The sequence below is a fragment of the Dromiciops gliroides genome, chromosome 1 (genome assembly GCF_019393635.1).
Source record: "Dromiciops gliroides isolate mDroGli1 chromosome 1, mDroGli1.pri, whole genome shotgun sequence".
Classification (NCBI taxonomy): domain Eukaryota; kingdom Metazoa; phylum Chordata; class Mammalia; order Microbiotheria; family Microbiotheriidae; genus Dromiciops; species Dromiciops gliroides.
The window spans coordinates 361,480,833-361,504,364 of NC_057861.1; the positions used below are offsets into that span (position 1 = coordinate 361,480,833).

At 37.8% G+C, this 23,532-nt stretch overlaps 1 protein-coding gene across 1 annotated transcript in view; it reads right to left on the bottom strand.

Moving 5' to 3' along the window:
• The window catches only part of MYO10 (myosin X), a 246,035-nt gene that overhangs the window by 122,032 nt on the left and 100,471 nt on the right, over positions 1-23,532 (bottom strand). The window contains exon 3 of the mRNA XM_043971604.1: positions 15,161-15,319. Within this exon, the coding sequence (XP_043827539.1) occupies positions 15,161-15,319 (159 nt within the window). The remainder of the gene's footprint in view (positions 1-15,160; positions 15,320-23,532) is intronic.

Sequence of the window (23,532 nt, forward strand, 5' to 3'; positions counted from 1 at the left end):
GACAAAAACATAAACAATAACATCCCTCTGTGGTTTATAAAATGTGTTTTCCCTACCATGTTAAAAGAAATAAAGAAAAAATGTAATCTCTTTCCTAGAAACTCATAATTTTGATTTTTTGGTCATGTGGTAAATGGAATTTATATTTCGATCTATCCAAGTCTAATCTGCACCGGATTTATTTCAGCTTGCTTTCACTCTCACTCTCTCTCTCCCTCTCTCTCTCTCAATTTTAAGTTAAGTAAATGGAATTGATTTTTTTAAAGCCATAGTTTAGTACATCAGCTTGGTAATAACTTAAGATATTATCTACCAATCATATTCTCTTTTTAAGTGGCACAACCTATGATTATGTTTATGCTGCCTTTTAAAAGCATATCACTATATTTGATAACCACCCCTCCCCCACCAAGTTACAGCTTCTTCTCAATAGGTTTCCTTCTTAATATTATTATAATCAACATATCATAAAATGTTACTCATTTTTAAAAGAACAGCTTCAGTAATTCAATTGAACAGAGAACTGATGAACTCAGATTTGAAGATATTTTTTTGACTTTGTTCTTCTTGTTTTTGTTTTTAACATGGTTAATACTGAAATACTGAAATGTTTCATATGACTTTATATTTGCTTAAGTTATCAATAGGTGAAGGAAGGGCTGGAAAGAAGAGAGAATTTAGAACTCAAAATTTTAAAAAATGAATGTTAAAAAGAAATAATTCAATTGAATTATTTACTAGTCAATTCAAAACAACAGGCATTTGTTATGTGTCTATTGTGTGAAGGGAAAGAGTGGGGTATGCTTGATGCTGTTCAGACTGAATTTTAGGAAGATCAATGATAAGCAGCTGAAGGGAGGATAGACTGGAGTGGGAAGAAAGTTGTGGCAGGGGGACTGACTAGCAGGCTAATAGTATCAAAGGAAGGAAGGGAACATGAGAGATGTTGCATGGGACTTGTCAACTGAATATGGAGGGTGAGAGAAAGTGAAGATTTGAAGATGACACCTAGGTTATGGGCCTGAGTGACTAGAAACATGGTGTCCTTGGGGTACACCATGCCTTGGGGAAAGACAATGAATTCAATTTAAGTTTAAGATGTCTATGGGACAACTAGTTTGAGATGTCTAATGAACAGCTGCAGACAAGAGACTAGAGGTCAGGAAAGAGAGAGTATAGCTGGATAAGTAAATTTGAGAATCATCAGCACAGTAATGACAACTGAATCCATGGGAGATGATATGATCAGAAAACAAAGTAGTAAAAAGGAAGAAAGAAAAGAAGAGGTCCTAAGACAGTGGAGGACACATGCTTTTAGTAGGTATAAAGATCTGAGCAAAGTCCACTGAGGAGCAGGTGAGGACCTAGAAACAAGAGATTATCAAGGAGAAGAGAGTGGTTAACAAGAAAAGGATGCAGAGAGGCAAAGAAGAACAAGGACAGAGAAAAGGAAATTAGATTTGGCAATTACTAGGTCACTGGTAACTTTGGAGAGAATAGTTTCAGTTGGATGATGAGGTCAGATTCCAGGCTGTAAAGAGTTAAGAAGAGAATGAAATGAAAGGAAGAGGAGGAACCAACTGTAGATGGCCTTCTCAAAAAGTTTAGCCACAAAAATAAGAAATCATATAGGATGATAGCAAGGATGGATGGATGAAATGAGAGGGTTTTCTGAGGATGGGGGAGAGTTAAATCTCAGAGCTCATGACACAATTACTCCAAAAAACTCCAAACACAGTCATAAGACAACCCCTGAAGCAACAGAACCCACAAAAAGACAAGCTGATATTATTTTCCAGACAAAGACAACTTAGAAACTCGGCAGGAGGGGGCTGCTGTGCCAGGTTGGGAGTGGAGTCCAACCCCACAATCACACCGACACAGATCTAGCCCCAGGCAGGCTGTGCCAGAAAAAATTAGCCCTGAGCCTCCATCTTCTGGAACTAAGCTCACAGTCTGGTGAGAGGACTGAATGGCTGGGGGTGAGGGGGAAAGGGGGACATACAGGGGTGTCTGTGGGAGAGGAGGAGGAATTTGGCTGCCCTACCCCAGTGAGGAACCAGGAAGAAATTGTGAGCAACGTAGGCCCAGGTCGGGGAGGGGTGCAGGCTTGTTGCAGCTAACAACCACAGCAAAAAAAAATTTTGTAGCCTGGCTAATTAGCAAGTTGATCTGTGGTTATTTACAGACCAGAGCATAGACCAGGTAAGTGAAGAACCTGCCCCTCCTTAAATCATATCACCTGGGACTCCCTGAAGCTTGGAACAGTGTAGCATGGAAGCAGGGCCCATGTTAAGAAGGAGTTAAAAGTCAAGTAAAAGACAGGCAAGATGAGCAAGCTGAGGATGGTGGAGAGATATAGGCAGGTTTGTTGGAAGCAGGGAAGCAGCCAGAACACAGAAATAGGTTCTGTCTATTTAATTTCTAAAGAATACAAATTCATGCTATATCTGTTATTTAATGATTTTAAAACACCGTCTGACAGTATGACTATAACTTTGAAGGTTCTCCTCAAACAAGTATCTCTCACACATATTAAAAGTATATAAAGATATAATAGACATTACTACAAAGAAAACTGTTTATTGAGTGCTTAAGTATTTGTAACTAGCAAGGCATAAAATGGGAAAACATATACTTGCCTGCTTGACAGTGTTTTGAAAAATGTTCTGTACAGAATCACAACAGAGTATTCACAGCTAATATCAGAATTCACCAAAGGTTCCTATTCACAGATAATACTGTATTTAATTGAGTGAAACCAACAAATACTTTAGGTTTCCTAGAAGAGGAGACTTTCTGGTATAATTAAAGGAGTATAATATCTTTAAGAATCATAAGCATATTCTGTTACATTGCAATCACAACATTGATTGTGAGGAAAGACCCTTGGAAAATGTAAAGCAAAATGGAAACATAAGCTATACTTATAATTTAAATGATTTTATAAATAGAATTTCACAAATGATCTTGCTTTTTCCTTTTCTAAACCTTATTTTGAATATAACACACTAAATGTGTCCTTACCACTACACAGCACCTCATTCAGCTAACAAGGTATCGAGAAAAAATATATGAATAACTTATTCATTCTACATCCTTTGAAAGATGCTTTCCTTGCATTTTTCATGAAACTGAGGCTCATCTTCTTTTAAGCACTGAAATGTTTTTGGATGCTATTTTAATTGTTTTTGGATGCTATTTTAATTATTTTGGGGGAAACCTTTCTAAAAATGATGACATACTACCATTTGTCTTTAAATCTTATATACTACAAGAAAACATTGCTTTATTGTTATAAAGAATTCCTTACATTTATTTGTATGGCACGTTATAGTTTATAAAAAAGTTCTGTACACATTTGTTCCTCAAACTGCACTGTGAAAGAGAAGGGAAAGGTGACTGGTCATATAGCAATTCAGTAGTAAAGCTACAGCTTAAGCTCTCAAATCCCCCAATTAATGATCTAGTCTCTAATGACCTCTTGATCACCATAGCAAATGATCTTTCTCTTACCTTTACTATCTCTAATTTGTCTTGGAATACCACACTGTGATTTTCTTTCTGGATATCCTTTCTCCTGGTTTCTATGAAACTAGAGTCTCAGAATTCTTCTCTAAACACCCATTATTTGTGTATTTGTTAACACTACTACTTAAGGAGTTATATAATTAGAGGAACTGGACAGTATGTTATTTTTGCATCTCAACCACAGACCAGCACAATGCTTATGATATAGAAAGGTTTTAATACATGTCTCTTTAAAGTATTCAAACTGAATTGCTGTGGGTCATTTTCTCTCTCTCTCTCTCTCTCTCTCTCTCTCTCTCACACACACACACACACACACACACACACACACACACAGAGATTGCTTTGTTTTATGAGTTAGTACATCTACTCTCCCCACCTTCCCCCATCTGCTTCCTCTGTTATAAGCAATCACTTCTCAGAGCTTTTGGTGCGGGTCATTACATGAGGGGTTAAGTGTAGCTTAACAAAAGAAAGATTTTCATCTGACCTAAACTTCTTGAAAGATGAGTGTTACATTCACAGTACTAGGGAATACTCAAGTTGGAAGGGACTTAAACAAATCATCTAAATGTAATCTGCTCACTGCCTGATACACAAATACCTTCTGTAGCACCCCTGAATAGTGGTAGTCCAGTCTCCTTCAGTACCTCCAGTGAAATGTAATGTGTCACCATAAATTAAATTGGCTTTGTGATCTTTCTAGTATTGTAACATGGATTGGGGAAACGCTAGTGAAACTAAGGCATTACAGAATATCAAAGTGAGATTTGAAACATGTTCTTATAACAAGATCTAGATGGAGGACTGCTTTTATATTGTAAAAAGCCTTGGAGTCAGGACTACCTGAGTTCAAATCTGGCCTCAGACACATAACACTTACTAGCTGTGTGACCCTGGGCAAGTCACTTAACCCCAATTGCCTCACTAAAAAAAAAAAAAGAAAAAAGAAAAAAAAAAGCTAATTTGAACGAAATCATACTTAAGTGGAAACAATGGGAAAATCAATGTCACTGAATCATAATATAAAATTTTGGGACAGCGGTTAGTGTGTCAACCCATATTCAGATAGAGACCCATAAAGCAAAGGCTTACTTATTGTCAAGTTAACTCTAAGAAAAATCAATACCCTACTGAGCCAAGAGATAAAAGAAGCTAGAGGAAGGGGACAAATTTATTTGACTAAAAAATAAACCAAAAAATTAAGTTCATTATCACAGCTTAAACAATCCTCCAAATCCATATAGAGTGAAAATAAACTGAAGAAGTAAAAGGTTTTGATGTATCAAAAGGCCATGAAGGTGGAAATAATCCGCAGTCATTTAAAAATCAAAAGAGTTTAATTTAAGCAGTCTTAGGTCTTTGGTATCTTTTCCAAACTGCATATTTAGCTAGTATGGCAAAAAGATTGGCTTGATTTTATTTTTTTTAAGACTGTGTTTTGTATGTTATAGAAATATGATAGAGTTATTATTTTATCTCCCTGAGCACTTAATTAATTTAAAAGGAAAGCTTAGAACATTTGAAGTTTCAACATTTATTTCTGAGTTCTCACCATACAATGTCAAAGGAAAAAGAAATGACTGGTTTATTATCAAAAGTTTTACAAACCTTTCAGATTAAACACTGAAGGAGAATTTCATTTACACTTTTAAACAAGAATTAGACCTACAAATGTGTTTTCCAAATAATGTAAAACATTCTCTTGCAGAGGAGGCAGGCACAGATATCTTTCAGGTGCAGCCATTACATAGGTATTGCCCACTTATTCAGTGTCCCTCTTATATAAGACTACAGAGAAAGTTAACCCAGATGCCTGTGTTCAGAGGGCTCCCTCTTCTAAATTTAAATCATCTATTTTTTTAAAGGAAAAACAACATTTACCTAACGAATACTTAGTATTGCTTCATTCCCTTCTTGAACACAGTTCTAACATGAAAGCATAATGTATAATAGAAAAGAGAGTAGAATTATTACCTTCTCTAGAGTGTCTATAAATTAGTATAAATATATGTATGAAAATTAAAAATATTATCCTCAGGGGCAGCTAGGAGGTGCAGTGGAAAGAGCACTGACCTTGGATTCAGGAGTACCTGAGTTCAAATCCGGCCTCAGACCCTTGACAAGTACTAGCTGTGTGACCCTGGGCAAGTCACTTAACCCCAACTGCCTCACAAAAACAAACAAACAAAAACAACATTATCCTCTTAGTCATTCACTCAACTTCTATTATTTTCCAATGCAAACTAAAACTCATTGCCTTTAGAGTTTTCTATTTTACTTAACTCATAAAAGTTTTTAACTCCTTCAGTTGAAAATGGATACCTATTCACTCTTATTACCCGAATATTTCATTTCTTCCTCTAACTTTTCAACTCAAATGTCTTTTTTATGTTATCTGCAATCTACAGAATTCTTAGAACCTAAGAGGTAATAATAAAAAGAACCCTAGCACTCAAATCAGAGAATCTGCGTTCAAATTCTGGCTCTGCTACTTACCATCTAAAGCCTTGAACAAATCACGTTACCTCTAAGGGTATGAGCTTCCCCCCTTTTATAAAATAAGACTGAATTAACCACCTCATCTCCAAGATCCTTTTCAACTCAAAGTGCTATCAACCATACCTCCATATTTAATTATTCCTTCTGTTTGGTCCATTCTACCTGGTCCACTTGGAAAGGAGGGAGGGAAGTAAGGAAGGAGCGCAGAAGTAGAACATTCAGAAGAGGGTTTTATCATTTCCTAGGTCACAGACTTTGGGATAGTCATCATTTCTATTGTCACTTTTGTTCTACTAAAGATAATATTTGGTTCTCTTACATACCTGTTTATAACTTGTAAAGTAATTCTTAACACTGATAAAATACAGGTGATAAATAAAATAGTAAAAAGAATGATTCTACCCAACTCATTCAAACAGAAATAACAGATTCAAAACATAGTGAGTTCCATAGCAACTTAAGGCCTATTTCAATATAATTCATTGGCTTTAACATACTATTCCCCTTTTTCCTTTCCTGAAGGCAATGATATCAACACTAACTACATTAGAAGGTGTTCATTAAAACGAGAAAAAAGAATGAATCTATAGTCTGAAGAAAAACCAGGAATGAGAAATGAATTATTAGCTAAGTGTCATGAGTTTGGGAAGAGGAGAAGATAATGAGTCCAGTTTTGAACATGTTGAGTTAAAGATGTCTACAGGATATCCAATTTGAAATATCCAATAGAGAGCTGGTGATCCAGGGCTGACACTCAAGGGACAAATTTGAGCAGAATAAAAAGAAAATGGAGCCGCATGTGGAAAGATAATCATTAAACTGATATGGCTGCCAAGACAGAATGTAGAGGTAAAACCTAGTACCCTGTAAATATAGATTAGCTCAGACTGAAGATTCAGAAAGATTGATCAGATAGGTAAGGAGGCAAACAAGAGAGCAGTCCAGGTGGCTTGAGACTAGGGTGGTAGATTCCATGACCTATGGGAACTCCTATGATCTCAATACAGGTGTGCCCCACACTCATACTTATTTACCACAAATGTTATACTCTGAAAACTACAGTGATGAATCAAACAATCTTAAATGCACAAGAGGACCCAGCTATTTAAAATGGATGGTTTCACATTCTCTTGTGAAATGCTTATTTGACCCCACCATGTATTTGTTTTCTATATTTGGGTTTTTACAGGTGTGACATTTTCTAAAAGAAAGACATACCTATGATGACTACGCAACTGCTTGGAAATTACATACGTAAGATTTAAAATATAATTTCTAAAAAAAAACATTGTTAAACATTCATTTTCCTAATATAAATCCTAAGAATTCATGCCCTCTAGGCAGAGATATACAAGAATCTCAATGACTGTGATAAATAGTTTATATTTCAATAGCACTGTACATACATCATCTCATTTTATACTTACTACAGCCCTCCATCATTACCTTTATTTATTTGTTTGTTTGTTTGCTTATTTATTTATTTATTTATTTGCGGGGCAATGAGGGTTAAGTGACTTGCCCAGTGTCACACAGCTAGTGTCAAGTGTCTGAGGCCAGATTTGAACTCAGGTACTCCTGAATCCAGGGCCGGTGCTTTAACCACTGCGCCATCTAGCTGCCCCTATTACCCTTATTTTACAGATAAAGAACCCAGGGCTTGTATATGTAGGTGACTTGCCCAATATGTCAAATAGCTAGTACGTGCTGGAAATAAAATCAAGAGCTCTCTCTTTTCAATATCACATGTTGACTATGTAATTCCTTTAGCAATTACCTGAAGATTGGATGCAAAGCTTCAGTATAGCACCATTTGGTATTTAATGATGAAATTAAATGACTTAAAATGATTTCAGTATTTTAATACAGGCCAGCAAAAGAAATCCTAGTCTAATTATTTAAATTGCCCAGATTCAAATTCCACTTCAAACATCAATACAGACAGAAGCATGAAAAGGGTTGCTTCATCTATCACTTCCCCTATACCAGGTGTTCTTACCCTGGGATTTGTGAACTTTACAAATTTATACTTTGATAACTATAGTTCAATAGAATTGTTTCCTTTATAATCTCATGCATTTTATTTTGTGCATGTAAAAATATTATTCTGAGAAGGTTTCACCACACTGTCAGAGGGATCCATGACACAAATATAGCCAGGAACTCCTTCTGTATATCATATGAACTGAATGGAGTTTCTTAATAAATAATGATGCTGAAGGGTAGTACTGACAGCTACTAAAAGATAATCATAAGAACACAGACACACAAACACACACACACACATGCACACACACACACAGAGGTACATACTGAATATAGCTGATGGGACACATGATTTGGCCTTTTAGCCATTAAATAACAATCTGTGTTATAATGAGACGATGATAAACTTTATGAAATTTAAAAACCAAATAAGATTACCATTCAATTAAAATGTTTAACAAAGATAGTCATTTATAAAAAGTATTCTTTTTCCCATACATATAACTGGATCTCAAAAGATTATTGAGTTATTAACATGGTTAAGAAATTTGAATCTTTGAAAGACTTTTAAAAATAACTTTCCCATTTGACTAAATTTGAGAGAGGAAGAATAGAGAGGGAAAGAAGGCAAGAGGAGGCAGTGAGAAAAGAGGAAGGGGAGAGGGAAAAAGGGGAATGGGGAAATCATGATAACGGAGTTCCTGATCACCATCATCTTAAACTGATGGTGCACAAGTGGCTGCTCAGGGGAATAAATGTTTGGTGAAGTTTAAAAATACATATAGTCTGACAGATGGTTACAATCATTTTCTGGCAGTGCCTGTGTCTTGATTTCAGATTTTAAAAAAACAACACCCCAAACCAAAAAAAAACAAAAACAAAAAACCAACCCCTTATAACCATATTTTATTACTCTTCCCTCACAGCTGACCACATGCCAAGTTGAAGTAACTATCTGACCTTTTGATAGCCTTTAGCCCATCTGTGAAAGAACCTGATGGACACCACTCCTTGGCACTTCCATTGGAAAGGGAAAAAAAATGAGAAGAAAGGCCTCTCTGGAAAAACTCAGCTTGGAAAACTGCATGGGAAATGAAACACAGATTTAAGGCTACATATCCAAAACAGTAAATTTCACCAGCGTGTTCATAACCATCCTAAAATTCAAAGTGGGACCCTCTGAGGGGGTCATTTCAATTCACCTTTCAAACTTTTGACACCTAAAAATGCTGAGGTGAATAAATTCCTACTTGACCAAACACTTTATTTTTAGACACAAGCTCAGTTCTTAAATTCCAGTTTACTTAACTGCTTTCTGTTCTGTTTGTTGGGTTAGACCAACAACTTAACCAACTGACAGGGTGGAACAGAAGTCGTTTCCTCTGGGGTCAACTTCAACACCATAATTTCAAGTCAACTGTGCTGTACCCAGCAGCATGTCCAGTGATGTGGTTTAGAGTCACTCCTCAAAGGCTGGGAGAGTCTCTTTTACGTACACTAAGCTTAACTATAATTCACCCAAGAGGGATACTTTCCACTAAATTGCTCTAGGACATGTCTTTTTTTAAAATAATTTTTTTAAAAAAAGCTGCTATTGACCCTTCTTCTGCATACATGGAAAGCTTGTAGATATTCAAAAATTTCATCCAACTCTTGTCAGCCCACTAGAGATAGGATTGTGGGTGCTGGAGAATCTTAGTGGGACAGGTCAGTCCAAAGCCAGACTCCAATTAAATTTCTCATTCTTCGCCTCCCATCAGGCAAGCTCTTAGTACTCTCTTCTTGCCTCACTTTTCTAGTACTAGACTAATTTGTGTACATGTTGTGCCTGCCTCTGCCACCCCCAAACAGAGTATATGCTCTCTGAAGGGCAAAACTGTTTCATTTCTGTCTTTATATCAGTGACTTACACTTAATAAGTGCTTGCTGAATTATGTACTCTTTTCTATACTACTGAATTAATTTGCCCTAACATTTTCCAATTGCTTAGTCTCAAAATTTGAGGAGTCATCTTTGGCTCATCCCTCTCTAGTCACCAAATACAACATCTAGTTTTCAAGATGGCTGATATCTCTCTTTTCCATTTCACTGACATCTACCACCATGGTCCAGATCTTACTATCTCATACTTAAAATTACTACAAAACCTACTACTTCCTAATCCTAAAAACTTCCGATTCCATCCTTCTCCACTTACTTCCTCTTTTACATTGGTGAATTGTTGAAAAGTTATCTATAATCAGTGCTTCTACTACCTGATATCAGGATTTTGTCAACCTTTCTGACTTCGCACCACTTTATTGATTTTTTTTTATTTTAATTTTTTTTAAGTGAGGCAATTGGGGTTAAGTGACTTGCCCAGGGTCACACAGCTAGTAAGTGTTAAGTGTCTGAGGCCGGATTTGAACTCAGGTACTCCTGACTCCAAGGCCGGTGCTCTATCCACTGCGCCACCTAGCTGCCCCTGCACCACTTTATTGAAACTGCCTTCTTGGGCAGCTAGGTGTTGAAGTGGATAAAGTGCCAGCCCTGGATTCTGGAGGACCTGGGTTCAAAATCCAGTCTCAGGCACTTGACACTTACTAGCTGTGTGACCCTGGGCAAGTCACTTGACCCTCATTGCCCCGCCCTGCCACCCCCAAAAATGTCAAAATTTTAATTTTACATGTAATTTGGGAAAATAAAATTCTAAATATTGAAAATGAAAAAAATAAAAGAAACTGCTTTCTCAAAGGTCACTGTGGCTCACTGAGTCATCCCTTGGTTTTCAAACTCTATAACAACTCTGTGTCATCTGAGGTGGTTAACCACTCCTCTAGCTATTGTCTTCCCTCTTGGTTTCAGAGACAATGTACATTCTGTTTTCCTCTGACTTTGCTAGAGTTGTGTGTTAATTACTTGGGACAACTGATAATTTTGTTATCACTTAATTTTGTGACAGCATGATCATGTAGGTGTACTTCTGCTGACAGCAGGCTGACTCAGAAAACATCTAACCATAACCAAAGGAACCTGGATTGAGCTGTTTCTCCCACCCTTGGTTTGTTCTGTCAGTTGAGTGCTAGATTTCATGCTATATACTTCAGTTTTTAACTTTCCTTTGCTGTATTCTTAATTCTCTGTTTTAAAGAATTGCTATTATTCCAAAGAAATTTAGAAATATTGTAGTACACTTCAATAACTGTTAGAAATATTGCAGGGGGCAGCTAGATGGCGCAGTAGATAAAGCACCAGCCCTGGATTCAGGAGGACCTGAGTTCAAATTCAGCCTCAGACACTTGCTAGCTGTGTGACCCTAGGCAAGTCACTTAACTCTCATTGCCCTATATTTAAAAAAACAACAACAACAAAATAGAAACAAAGAAATATTGCAGGGGGCAGTTTTTAGTCACAGAGCCAACAAGATGGAAAAACTACATATTCTCTCCAGTGTAAATAAACCCCAAGAGAGGAATTACACACCTGAGGTAGAGCAACTTTTTCCAGAGCAGAAGAAAGGAAGAAGCTGAGAAAATAAAGTTTTATGAATTAACAGTGAAAAATACTAATCCCTAAAGTATTCACTCAGCACCCCTCTCCACACTCTGCCAGGGCCTGCAAACCAACTCAACATCTTATGCTTTGGGATCCACTCAGGTATTTCCTTTCTTCTATAATCTCTGCTGGCTCAAACCATCCCTTCCTTTCCTCTAGCTCCATGTTGCAACAAGCGGCAAACCTCTACTCTGCCCAGTCATGTAGGAGAGGTAAAAGGAGAAGGTTTCCTTTTCTTGGCCTAGTCTACTCACCATTCAGATCCCATCAACTGGGCACCCAACTTTATTGCCAATGTTCTCTTTTCCTTTCACCTACTTGGCTGGTTACTGACCCCCTACATTAATCTCCTTTCCAAAGCCCCTGTTCTGGAACCCTTGGGCCCATTTTTCCCTTCCTAATAATCATGAGTCATTCAACTATGCTTCTTCCCCTTCCCCTGCTACCTTCAACTTGGAAAGCAGACATGGCTGTTGATAGTCCTTTGATAAGCAAGAAGTCATTAATGACAATCCTTCTGGTAAAATCGAAGACAATTAGGCATTCCCTGGTTGGAAGCTGGCAGCTAGCTGGTACAGTGTATATAGATAGAGTGAGAAGTCTGGAGTCAGGAAGACCTGAGTTCAAATATGGCCACAGACACTGACTACTATGTGACACTGGGCAAGTCACTTATCCCATTTATCACAGTTTCCTCATTTGGAAAATGGAGAAAATAATAATAGGGTTGTTGTGAAGATCAACTGAGATAACAATAGTAAAGTGCTTAGTACAACACCTGGCACATGTAAGAGCTATATGAATGTCAGCTGCTGCTGTTCAGTTGTTTTTCAGTCATGTCCAAGTCTTCATGACCCCATTTGGGGTTTTCATGGCAAAGATATTCAAGTGGTTAGCCATTTCCTTAGGTAGCTAGTTTTTTTCTTTTTTTTTTTTTAATGAGGCAATTGGGGTTAAGTGACTTGCCTAGGGTCACACAGCTAGTAAGTGTTAAGTGTCTGAGGCTGAATTTGAACTCAGGTTCTACTGACTCCAGGGCCGGTGCTCTATCTACTGTGCCACCTAGCTTCCCCGGGTAGCTAGTTTTACAGATGAGGAACTGAGGCAAATACGGCGAAGTGACTTGCTCAGGATCACACAACTAGAAAATGTCTGAAGCCAGATTTCAACTCAGGAAGATGAATCTTCCTGATTCCAGGCCCGGCACTCTATCCATTGTGTGTGCTACCCAGCTATTAGCTATTATTACCATTTATCTTGTTACTATGTCCACCAGATTCCAAAGCCCTGCTATCTGACATGTGCTACAGTCCTGCTAGTCTTTCCATCCACTCTGCAGCTGAACATTCTTATGTGTTGTCTCCCCCAATTAGAATGTGAGCTCCCTGAGAGTAAAGACTGTCTCACTTTTCTATTTATATCCCTAGTTAGTACTTAGCACAGTTAGTATTTAATAAATGCTACTTCACAAATTCATGCAAATGGCACTTTTGGCATTTAACTTCTTCACAATCTGTTTCCAAGCTACTCCCCCTCTCATGCTCTATGGTCCAACTGAACTGGGCTACTCAGAATATAACAACATTGCGTCTCCTGTCCCTGCCTCTGCAAAGGCTCTGTCTCTCATGTCTGAAATGCTCTCTCAACTATCTATGCACCTTGGTGTTCCCCAGCTCCCCTTTAAGATTCCATCAAAGTACCACCTTCTGTGTGAGGTCTTTCCAGGTGTTTTGTGCCCTTCCCATCAAAATTGCTTTTGCATATATTTCGTATATATCTGAATGTGTTCATTCCTCACTAGCAGAACATGGTCTTCTTGAGGAACTTCAGTTCTCAGCATAGCAGTTGGCATGTATTTGACACATAATAGATACGACTGATTTTAGGATCTTTCTTAGGCCACAGTACCATGAACATTGTTTCCCTGGCATCGAAACCTACTTGTTAGCAGCCTGTGTACTGGTGAACTAAAAATTTCTAAGGCCCTTCAAGGCTGGGACTCTGGCCTTTCAATCTTTGTCTCTCTCCAATGCCTGGCTAAAGAAATGTTTAATGAATTGAATCTATTGGTAGAATGGAATAGAAATTTAATCTAATTAATAAATACATATCCTACCTAAGCATATTCAACAGCAATAGCCAGGAAGTAAAGAAAATACTTTAGTGTCATTGAAAAAAAAACTAAACAAACATGATCATCCCTGATACGTTTCTAATGATGAGTTTTCCCTTTTAAATGATGGCAGCAAAGGACCCTCAGTAATCTAGTAAATTCTAGATGAAAGGGGGAAATAAACAAAGCTCACGCTTGACAATGGCTTTCCCTGCTGGAATTCTTGGCTAACTTTAAGGTCTGATGAGTGAAGAGACTGATAGGCCTTGGCATCCACTGTAAATATATTTAATCTAATGAGGATATAATGGTGGCTACTTTGCAGATAATGATATAATTACCCCCAGACTTAAATCAGGCTATAAAGGCATAATTAACTGAATTGAGCTGCAAATTGAATTCACAGAAACTTCAGATGAGCATTTACCTCAGTCTGCTTGGGCAAAGGGGAAGAGCTCTATTACAGAAGAAAAAAACAAAAGGGCCATTCACACGGTTTATTAGGAAGCTTACTGATCAGGTCCTCTCAAAGTCAAATAAGAAAACTAACTTTTTTCTCCTAAAGATATATTTTTCCACCTGCTTACTGTGGTTTTCCTCCTAATCTTTATTTTTAAAAAATTAAATTTGGAAATGAATATATAGCAAGCTTAAGGATATTTTTCTTTAAAAACAAGAAAAGTACAGATGCAGAGATTGTACTCCACAAAGAGATTCTCCAACAGAAAGACCAAAATTTCCCTTTATGTCTTATAGGCCATGTTTACAGAAAGGTCTTCTGATATGCAATGCATTTATTTCCAAGTTTCCTCTGACATGATATATAGTAATTGGTACCTAGTTGTCATATTTTTAAAATAAACATCACCTTTATGAAAATGCATATGGAAAACATTTTCACTTGCAGAATTTAGCTTAAGCCAAGTTCAGCTAATCCAAATACTATAGAATGATCACAAAGCTTATTCTCTAGACATCACTGTTCGAAAACATTTGGAAAACATTTAGGTGAGCCTGGCAATATTATCATTTCACAGTGTGAAAATTAATGCAAATAACTTTCTTAGAAAAAGTAAGCACTATGATTATCTGTTACAAGGTTTTTGCTTTTCTTTTTTCAGTGAGAAGATGGAAGAGATAAAGAATAAATATTTGATAATTGAAAAATGAATTTAATTTTAAAAAGCAAGTGAGGAAAAGTGAAATAAAAAATATATTTCTAAAAGGAGATAAAAGCATTCCTAAACCCAAGACATTCTATATAGTCTAAGGAAATTCTCACCCTAAAGATGAAAAAATAAGGAAATTATATAAAAGTTGGCTGTATTATATAACTTCAACTGATCAAACACTTGGAAACCCAATTAATAATTTTTGTATTGCCTGTCCTTTTAAAAATATTTAAAAGTATGAAATACTTTAAGAATAAAGCAACCTTATTTTAAGATCTAGTATTTTAACCCTTTTTCCTTAAAAATTTAAGATAGAACTTACGTAAATTTGAGTTTTCTGATATCGCTGGAATAAATTGTGCAATATGGAGCCCTCATGGAGGTCTATCAAAGTCGCCATATTTTCCACACCTTCTTCATTTGATGGATGCATAGCTGTTACCTTTTGCTGTGTAATCGTATTCTGTTTGTAGGTGAATACCTGGGGAGAAAAGATTGATTGGATCTTTTAGTTATCAACCATCAGTAAGTTGGCCTGGTAAAGAAACTTCAAAGTAAACTGGGAATCATCTGAACAATACAGTTGTTAATTGGATCATTAAAAAAAAACATAATGGGGCAAACTAGGTGGCACAGTGGATAAAATACTGGTCCTGGATTCAGGAGGACCTGAGTTCAAATTTGACCTCAGACACTTGACACTTACTAGCTGTGTGACCCTGGGCAAGTCACTTAACCCCAATTGCCTCACCAAAACAAAACAACAACAACAACAACCCCCCAAAACCCCAAGCCCCAACAAAAAACAATCAAAGGATTTCACATTGTAACCAGGTATTCTGGACTACTTTGGCATGGGGTTTGAGCTGACATTTATATAACACTTTCATGTTTCTATACATTAGTTCATTTAATGTGCACAATAACCTTGTGAATTAAGTGCTATTACTATCCCTGTTTTACAGATAAGGAAACTGAGGTTCAGTAACTTGCCTAGTATCACCCAGCAGGCAGGACTTAAACTAATGTCTTTCTGACTCCGAGTCCAGGACTATCCACTACAACATATTCATGGAAACTATTAGCATCTACTCAAAAACACACTTTTGGATAGGAAGGTGAGCTATTTTGACAATTACTATCAGATGTTTCTGACAGATATTAATTTAAATGCCGACCATCCTCAGGGAACTATAGAAATTGGAGGTCTATAAATCCACTCCCTTGACAGTATTGGATTAAAACACAGGTGCTCTGACTTTTCAAAGTGTTGTATAATCTCTAACACAATGTTCATGTAGCACTATAGGCCAAATTTCTAATAATTGAAAATAATAAACATATATTTGCTTGTAAAATTCAGGGTATGCAAACATCAGAGAAATATTTTGAAGATGTTCTTGGAATATGGTCTCAGCATCTGGGCAATAAACTTTGATGTGTTCTTTTGAGAAAACAACTTCAGGCCTAGGACCTAAACATGATAAATTTTGTTTCCTTCTGGGACTTTTTCTTCCCCCTTTACTTAAGTTCACAGCACTGATAACCAGTTCTTCTAAATACTACACAGTTTATCTCTTTTTTTCCCCTATGGAATTGTTTTGTGAATAAAAACTCCTTTTTTGAAATGGGGTGGTCTCCCTTTGCAAATGATGATTCAAGACAGGATTATGTGTTTAGGGACATGATTTGAGCAATTAACATATCAAAATCTGTGCATGGCAAGGTGTTTCATAATGGAACTTCACTGTTGATTTATGTATCATTATTACATGGCAAACTTTACATAATAGTAATATCACCATAAGTAATTTTAAAATGAAAAGAATATTACTAACATGGAACTTGATAAGTTTTTCCAAAATCCTTACCAGAGATAATAATAGTTGGCAATTTTTGTGGGGGGGTGGGGGGTGGGCAATTGGGGTTAAGTGACTTGTCCAGGGTCACACAGCTATTACGTGTCAAGTGTCTGGGGGTCAGATTTGAACTCAGGTCCTCTTGACTCCAGGGCCGGTGCTCTATCCACTGTGCCACCTAGCTGCCCCCTTGCCTCAACAAAAAACCAAACCAAAACAAAACACTATTGAGATCCCTATATAGCAATAAACTGCATATCACTACAGTTAAGAATAACACTCTTCTTCTTCTTGGACATGTAACATTGTCTTCCAGTCTTCTGATAATGAAAAAGGCTCTTGCCTATGACTGGTACCTGCATGCCCTGTCCCACTCTTAGTTTCTCCAGTCTTTGCTCAGACTGTCTGCCTCTGTTCAACCATATACCCAGTGCCAGTTCCTAAGTAAAATCATATCATCCCTTCACTCTACCAGGCTTATTTGCTCTAGTTAGGAGTCTTACCCAAGTATTGGATATTTTCTCAATCAAATTCTGCTTGGACTTCTCACTTCTGACACCTGAAGTAAAATGACTAAATGTTTATTACTCGACCAAGCGCTGGGCCTGGAATCAGGAATACCTAAGTTCAAATCCAGCTTCAGACACTATGTCACTCTGAGCAAGACATTTAACTTGCCTGCCTCAGTTTCCTCACCTGTAACAGAAAGATAATAATAGCACCTAGCCCCCCCCCAGGGTTGTTGTGAGGACTAAAAGAAATAATGTGTGAATTTCTTAGCACAATGCTTTGACACATAGTAGGTGCTTAATAAATACTTGTTCCCTTTTTCCCTTCTCTCCACAGTGCCAGCCTCCCTACAGGATAACACTTGTTGGTCCAACCTTATTATTTCAGCAATAATAAGTCCCCAGGATTTATGCTGAAGAATCCCAAACACACCACTGCCCTTGCTAACAAAAGAGTTAAAGTATAGGAATTATGAATCAAGTCAACAAACATTTATTAAATGCCTATTTTGTTCCAGGTACTGGGCACACAAAGAAAGGCAAAAAACATTCCCTGCTCTAAAGGAGGAGACCACTATGTACAAAAAAGAGATGTGCAGGATAAAGTGGAGATGATCAACAATGGTAAAATTAAAGACTGGGGAAGACTTCCTGAAGAAGATAGGATTTTAGTTAGGACATGAAGGAAGCCTGGGAAGACAGGAGATGGTAATGGATGAGAAAGGAAACAATTCCAGGCATGGGGGGGGGGGGGGGGGGGAGCGGCAGTCATGCTAAAACAGCAAAGTGGCCAGTGATCAAAGAGCCCTTGGAGGGAAGTAAGGTAGAAAAAGGTCAGGCTACAAAGGACTTTAAAAGCCAGAAGATTTTATATTTCACTCTGATGGAAATAAGAAGTCCCTGGAGTTTACTGAAAGGGGAGTGATGTCATCACACCTATACCTTAGGAAGATCAATTTGCCCATTGAGTAGAAGATGGAATGGAGTGGGGAAGAGACTTGAGGCAGTGAGACACCAACCAGAAGAAGGCTTTTATAACAGTCCTTCAGTCAGGTGATCATGGCCTGTACCAGGGTGGTGGCAGTGTCAGAGGACGGAAGGAGGCATAAGAGATAATAGTAAAAATAGTTATTGTTTATATAGCATCTACTGTATGTCAGGCACTGTGTTTATCTCGTTTGATCTTCATAACAACCCTGGAAGGTAGGTGTTATTAGTATCTTCATTTTACATATGAGGAAACTGAAGCAAACAGAGGTTAAGTGACTTGCCCAAGGTTGCCCGGCTGGTAAATGTCTGAGGCCAGATTGTAACTGAGGTGTTCCTGACTCCAGATCCAGTACTCTGTCTACTGTACCAATTAGCTAGCCCTAAGATATTAACAAGGTAGAATCTACAGGTTTGGGTAACTGATAGCATACAGGGTGTTGTTCACAAGAGTGAGATGTTGAGGATGATGCCTAGGTTTTGAGGCTGGATGTCTAGAAGGATTGTAATGCTCCCAACTAGTAAAGCTAGGAAGTGGGGCGGGTTTTCTGGGAAATAAAATTAGTTCACTTTTGAATACAGAAAAAAGTTATCCCTTCCTATAGTTAACACAGGTCAGCATGAAAAATTAAATGGGAATTTGGGGGGACTTTTATGGAGGCTACAGATGACATATGAAGGAGAGCAGCCAACACACAGCCTATGACCAAATACTTAACCCACATTTTACAACAAAGTACTGTAAATACCCCATAAAAGAAAAAGAAAAAATTCAGACTTCCTCTTGTATGAAGGGAGGGTCAAAAAATTTATGCAGATTTTCCACACTGCAGGGACGCCAAGAAATAACTATATAAAATGTCTATGAGGGGGCAGCTAGGTGGCACAGTGTATAAAGCATGAGCCCTGTGTTCAAGAGGACCTGAGTTCAAATCCAGCCTCAGACACTTGACACTTAGCAGCTGTGTGACCCTGGGCCAGTCACTTAACCCTCACTGCCCTGCCCCACCCCCCAAAAAAGTCAATGGAACTATCTGGTTTGATATGATGAACAAGCAGTTGGAGATGTGAAACCAGAAATTAAGAAAGAGGTTATAGCTGGACAATTACATCTGAAAATCATCTACACAGACATGATAATTGAATCCATGGAGACTGCCTGAACCACTAATCAAAACAGTACAGAGGGAGGATGGAGAAATCTCCATGGAATGGGGTGGTCAGAGAAGGTGGGCAGGCACGGCAAGTGACTTTAGAGCTCAACCAGAATCTTCTTTCTAATGCAAGAATCCCTTTCAGGGAAATTCCTTATACATGGTCTTTCAGCTTCTTCTCAAATAACTGCAGTAATGAGCAGCTCATGACCTCCCAGGACAGGACCACAATATCCCAGGAGACAAAAGCTCTAATTGGTGAAGAAAGTTCTTTCTTATATTGTTGTCCAACTTTGTTTCCTGTAACTTCCACCCATTGGTTTTGCTTCCGAAAGCAATACAGAACAAGCCTGTTCCTTCTACAACAATGACAACCCTATACGTATCTGAAGGCTGCTACTCTCTCCCCTAAAGTGTTCCCTTCTCTGAGCTAGACGTTCCCAGTGCTTCCAAGCAGACCTCATTGACAAGTACTAGTTACCACCTTTCACTCCTCTGATCCTTTACCTCTACATATTTCTATAACAAATCAAATATCCTTAGTCAGACCAGGTAAATTATATTGTTCTAGTTAAAAGAAGGGTGAGACATTCAGGAAGATTACAAATGGCTTTGGTTTCCTCCAAACCTGCCGATGGATAGCTAAGGAGTGGCCATGAACGGATAGAAAAATTATTGAAATGTGCATCATTAACACATTATTACAGGTGTACAAACCCTATTAATCAAGTAAAGTGTCAAAATGCTATCATAATTCTTATTCAGGAAATCTTTGCTATGTAACTTTACCCCACCATGTTCTTTCACTTATCTTGTCTTGCTATTCAATTTTGGATACAAGGACAGGACCTTCTTTTGAGAAATTATATCTTTAAAAAAAACTGCCACCATATTGGCAGTTTTTCATAGAAGACAAACATACAAAACCCATCAAGCTCTCAGTTACAAAGTGACAAGAATAATTTATCAAGAAACATGGTATAGGGGAAAGGGCATTAGGTTGGCTGGGTTCCAGCCCAGGTTCTATACTTACTAATCTACTATTATTACTCTATTACTACAATGGTTAGCAGGTTGTTTAAACTTTCAGAGCCTTAATTTCTTTCACGTGTAAAACGGGACAGTAATACACAACCTACATTACAAAGTTGTTGTGAAATACCTTGTAACGCTTTGTGTTACTGTTGATAAGTAGTCTTAAAATCATTTATAATTCTAAAAGAATGTAGCTATCTAAAATCTTTTCATTCAGCCTCCTTGTGAGGAAAAGAATATACCGTATATGTTCTTCTATCTACAAATGTGTACGTGGATCTGTCTTCTCCATTCTGTGCTTGTTTTCTCTTTCACCTATGTAATGGAAATCCCCTAAGAACTATATGGTACAGCTATGGTAAAAAAAAATATCTGAAATACCTACAACAAAAATAATTTAGACAAGTATATTATCTAAGATACAGGAACTGGATGGACTATGGAAAGAAATAAACTATTCATGAGAAAGATCCTCAATTCAGATAAGAAATATTTGACAAGTATATATTCATTTTGTTTTTGTTTTTTGTTTTGTTTTGTTTTGTGGGGCAATGGGGGTTAAGTGACTTGCCCAGGGTCACACAGCTAGTAAGTGTCAAGGGTCTGAGGCTGTATTTGAACTCAGGTCCTCCTGAATCCAGAGCCAGTGCTTTATCCACTGCGCCACCTAGCTGCCCCCAGTATATATTCATTTTAACACACTTAAGTGCATATCTCAATAATACTCATGAAAATGAATACATAAGGGCAAAATACCTACCTAAAATTCCAACATTATTGTAGTTCTTTCTTAGAAGCTATTAGTGCAGGGCTTCTTAAACTTTTTCCCCTTGTGACTCCTTTTCACCCGATAAATTTTTATGTGACATTGGGTATATAGGTATAGATAACCTTCTACTGTTGCCAAGTTTTTCATGACCCCCACATTTAGTTCTGCAACCCCATGAGGGTATTCGACCCCCAGTTTGAAAAGCTTTGATCTGCTCAAACTCATACCCAAAATCCTAGTGTAACATTATTTTTCCTAAACTGTGGTTGTTGGAGCTGAACAAAATGCTCCAGATTTGGTCTGACCAGGGCACAATGCAATAAGATTATCCGCTCTTTATTCATCAAAGTATTCCTCTTCTAATGTAGTCCATTTGCTTTATGGGATGCTGGATCATTTCCTACCCAGATACTTTCCTGAACTTCATCAGTTTCAAAAACACATTATTCTACTAGGTGAAATCAATTTGGAAATACACACCTCCCCAGATCATTTTGAAACTTGCTGGATGATTTAATGAGGAAAGCTTCTTTTTATGTACTGCCCCCCCCCCCCCCCCCCCCCCCCCCCCCCCGCACTGAATTATGAAGTCTCTCAGGGCAGGGACTGACTGCTTCATGCCTCTCTTTGTATCCTCAGTGCTTAGCACAGTGCAGGCACATAGTAGGTTCTTATGTTTATTGACTCTCTATGAGTCGGATCACACTAGCTCATGTTTCCAAGCCACTTAAAATTCCAGATCTTTTTTTAGATAAACTGTCTAACTTTGGACTTAAGGTGATTTCTAGAATCTATGTTTAAGACTTTGTGTTTTTCCCTATTAAATTTAATCACAGTAGATTCAGCATAATTTTCTAGGCTATAGAAATCATTCTGCATCCTGACTATCATCCAATATGTCATCTGCAGCTATAATACAATTTGTAATGTCTAAAAATCTCAAATAGCAGGAACAACCACAGATGCATGGGGTACTACCCTACAGGCCTAGTGCCAAGCTAACATGGAACCACTTAAGACTACTCTGAGCTGGGCCAGTCGACCAGTTCTGAATTCATCTAACTGTACTATCGTCCAGATTACCTCTTTCCATCCTGTCTACATGAACAACAAAAGATACTTTATCAATAACTTTGCTCAAATCTAGGTGAACTCTTATCTACCACATTCCTCTGATTTATGAGTTTGGAAATCCTGTCAGAAAAAGGAAATAAGGTTAGTCTAGCATGACTGACTCCTGAGTAAGACATGGCATCTAATGCCCTAATTCATATAGCTAAATGTTGCATCCTAAGATGCTTTCTGAAATTCAATGCCATAACATGTACACTTCCAAAAACGCATACTTGCATACACCAGTTACTACCCTAGTCTGTTCTCTACTTCATTTCCTGAGGCTCTATGATACAGTAGAAAGAACTAGACTGGGAGTCGAGAAGAAAAGTGCTGGCTTTGTGTGTACCCAGGAAAGTCACTGACCCTTTCTGACCCACAGCTGCCTTTGAAAAATAGGTAATACAGACTTCCTACCTTACACAGTAGCTGTGATCAAAGTGTTTATAAATCCTAAACAGTATTATAGATTGTGACCGACTCTTTGTCATCCCTTTTGGGGTTTTCTTGGCAAAGATACTGGAATGGTTTGCCATTTCCTTCTCCAGCTCATTTTACAGATTGGGAAACTCACTGCCTTTCCTCCACCATCTTGGCTCCACCTATTATTGTTACTGTTAAGTAAAAATAATGAGAAGAACATAAACATAGGCACTTTAAAGTTTCTCAATCAATTAAGCATTTAGGTACCACCTACTATATGGCAGGCATCTTTCTAGTCACTGAAAATAGAAAGACAAAAATGAAACTGTCTCTGCTTTCAGGAAACTTAAATTCTCTTAGAAGAAAACAAATACATACCAATAAGGCAACTTTGGGGTGGAGAGCACAAGGAACTGGGAGTCAAAAAGTGGTTCCTCAGCTTAGTCTTAAAGAGGACAAGGGACTCCAAAAAGCAGAGACAATGAAGAAAAGGTCCTGATTCCAGGCATTAATTCCCTCTATTAATTATTTCCTACTTATCTGGATATAGTTTACTTTGTATATATGTATTTTCTTGTTGTCTCCCCACTTAGAATGTGAGCTCCTTGAGGGCAGGGATTGTCTGTCGCCTCTTTTTGTACCCTCAGCGCTTAGAACAATGCCTGGCACACAGTGGACTCAATACTTACTGCCTGACTGACTCAATAAACTCAAGTGGTCCCACATTACCTCCTAAACTCTTCTGTTTGGCATTTAAAGCCTTCACAATCCAGTTTCAACGTAGTTTTCCAGCTTTATTTTACTCCTGGTATATATCTCCCCTGGATTTGATCTATGGACTAACC